This window comes from Neopelma chrysocephalum, unplaced genomic scaffold (assembly GCF_003984885.1).
Source record: "Neopelma chrysocephalum unplaced genomic scaffold, ASM398488v2 Primary Assembly neopelma1_97068, whole genome shotgun sequence".
Lineage (NCBI taxonomy): Eukaryota > Metazoa > Chordata > Aves > Passeriformes > Pipridae > Neopelma > Neopelma chrysocephalum.
The window spans coordinates 1-2,756 of NW_020925710.1; the positions used below are offsets into that span (position 1 = coordinate 1).

At 54.7% G+C, this 2,756-nt stretch overlaps 1 protein-coding gene across 1 annotated transcript; it reads left to right on the top strand.

Annotated features, from left to right (window-relative positions):
* Window positions 1-52: 52 nt before the first annotated feature.
* LOC113961200 (inositol 1,4,5-trisphosphate receptor-interacting protein-like 1) lies at window positions 53-2,293 on the top strand. The gene is made up of 2 exons (XM_027671333.1): window positions 53-98; window positions 393-2,293. Exons 1-2 carry the CDS (start codon window positions 54-56, stop codon window positions 1,977-1,979), a joined length of 1,632 nt encoding a protein of 543 aa, XP_027527134.1. The 5' UTR covers window position 53; the 3' UTR covers window positions 1,980-2,293.
* Window positions 2,294-2,756: the final 463 nt, after the last annotated feature.

The window sequence follows — 2,756 nt, forward strand, 5'->3', positions numbered from 1 at the left end:
GATCTGGCTCTTGTGACATCACAGGGATTGTGTCACAATGGGGGCAGCTAGAGATGGCCCCAGCAGGTAACGCTGCCCCAGTCGAGCCTGGACAAGTGGTGAGTGCACACGCAGGGGCGAGGCTGCGCTGGGCGAGGGCCGGGGCCCAAACGCTGCCCCTGGGGTTGGGTTCTCCCTCTGCACCCAGGGCCAATCCCTCACCACAACACCTGGGGCACAGAATGCTGCTGCTGCTGCTGGGCCAGTGGGACAGGCCTTGCTGCCTGCCAGCTGCCCTGGAGCCCTCTCCTTCCTGCTCCCCATCCCCTCTGCTCCCATCCACACTGCCCTCACCTCTAGCTCCTTCCCTCCCTTTCAGCCCCACTCAACCCCTTCTCTCTCTCCTCCCGCAGGCCATGGCTGCGAAAGTGTTTCTTTTCGTGCTTTTGCAAACCCTCATCCAGTACCCCCAGATGGTGGGTGATGGGCTGGACGAGGTCACCCGTGCGCGCATGGAGCTGCGTGCAAAGCTCCTGAACAGGGAGATGACTCGGCTGCTGCAGGAGCTGGAGCAGAGCAGCCTGGAGCGCAGTGTCAGGGCCTGGGGAGCCCTGCTCTGGGCTGCCTTGCAGCAGGGGCAGTTCTGGGCTCTGGCTGGAGTCCTGGGCCTCCTCTTGTGGCTGTGGTTTATCCGCAGCAGAAGGAGCCGCCAGCCAGGCAACAATGGCGAGGAGGAGGAGGAAGGAGATGGCGATGGTGGTGGAAATGAAGGGGAAGAAAACAGTGATGTGAGTGTGCAGGCAGTCTACAACGATGATGATGCAAGTGAAGGAGAAGACCACGATCTTGCAAATGAAGTAGAAGAAGAAGAGGATGTTATTGCCCACAGCCTGAGACGGCATTTAGAGGAGTACAGAGTGCAGCTGATGAAAGGTTGCGCTATTACAAAAGTCCTGGTGGACAGCTTCACCATGTTCTTTGCAGACCTCTTGTCAGGCTTTTCATACCCAGTGCCGCAACGAGCCATCGGGGTGGGCAGTGCCTTTGAAGGTTGGAGTCCCCGGGAGGAGGATGTTGTGTACTGTTTCCTTGTACCTCTCAGTCCTCCCCTGGGGTACACCTTCCATCTGGAGATGGTCACTTTGGGGCACTTGCCAGGGAGGAACTTCTGCGTCCGCGTGGAGCCGGTGTGCACCTGCCCGAGGGAGCAGCAGGACGAGAACGTGCTGTGCTCCGTCCACCACCCAGAGGAAGAGCAGAGGAGAAATGAGGAGCCCACCTTCCTGAACACCCTCTGCACCGGCTCCTACCTCGATGTGGATAAAACTGCCCGCTGGTTCTACCAGTTGGTGAGAGCGAGCTGGCCGGCTTTGCCTCAGTCACACAGTTGGCAATTAGTGCTGCTGCCCCCCAGCCGCTGCTGCAAATTCAAGGTGACTAGAGACGGAGAGAGCCTGACGGTTGAGCTGCTCTTTGGGGTGCAAGAAGGTAATTCAGACATCTATGTGAGCAGCCAGCCTACACAGGCCCTCTTCACCCCAAGCACAATGTGGCCTGAGACCTACGCCGTGGCAGAGATGGAGTTCTTAAAGCTCATTACCGAGCAGGCTCCACCTCACAGCTGCCACCTCAAATGCCTGCATGTCTTGGCTCGAGCTCTTCTGGGCATAGGCTTCTCCACCTATACGATGAAGACCATTGTGATGCACCTCCTGAACACCGTACCTCTGTCAGGCTGGCGCATGACACTTTTCCGGCGGCGGCTGGAGGATGCCATGCAGTACCTGCACAGCTCCCTCAAAGAGAAACGCCTTGACCACTTTGTTGTGGGCAACCGGACATTTCCTCAGGAGATTCTCTTGCCCCCGGATGTCAAAACCGCCCAGCCACCCAACCTCTTCCATCGCCTGGCCATGGATCCGGCCGCCCACGCGCAGGCAATGGACGAGTGCGATGAACTGCGACATCGGCTCTCAACAATGCTGCGAGACGGCCGTTGAAAGAAGTCTTCCTGCACACAGCTGTGCTTGGGGGGCTCACAGCTGGTCCAAGACAACCACCTCCTACTGCAGGCAAAAAGAGAGGAGCATGTGGGACAGAGAGAGGGAAGAGAAAACCCTGTGCAGCAGCACTCTGCCATCAGCATTCCCCTCTCAGCAGTCTGCCCAGCACAGCATCCAGTGATGGCCGGGGGGGCTACAAAGATGACTTTCATCCTCCTTTCCCCTCCCACTCTCACAGTCATTGTGGCCATTGCAGATGGGCCCAGGAATTCTTTCTGGCAGCTCCAGCTGCTCAGGGATCAAGCCAGAGGCATCGCCACTATTCCTCCTTATGTTTGTGGTGGCCTGGGTGGAGGATCTCCTCATCCCAGACCCTATTCCTTCTTGATCCCTGAAGGGCCATCTTTAGGTCAGCGTTGTGCACACCCAGTTGGACCTGACCTGAAATTTTTTAGATATCAATTTAGAAGTTTTTCTTTAGTATATAGATATTTATAACTAATAGGACCTAGAGATATTTACTGTAGCACATAGATATCGAATTTATTTCATATAATATTATCTTTCTATATAAACATAGCACATAGAAATCTCTCTTAGTGTCTCCCCTTGTCCCCTTAAGGGACATCTTTAGGTCAGCATTACATCAAGACTGTCTGCCCCAGACCCTGTTGGAGCTGACCTTCATCTTTTAATATACAACTACATAATTTTTTTATTAATGCAGACTTATATTTTAGAGGTAGTTCACTTGATAGAATATTATTATTACAT

What these genes read in the sequence shown, in the direction of transcription:
- LOC113961200 (XM_027671333.1), top strand. Translation starts at nt 54, where the DNA reads ATGGCCCCAGCAGGTAACGCTGCCCCAGTCGAGCCTGGACAAGTG. An exon ending in CAGTCGAGCCTGGACAAGTG is followed by an intron (nt 99 to 392) that starts GTGAGTGCACAC and finishes CTCCTCCCGCAG; the next exon opens with GCCATGGCTGCGAAAGTGTT.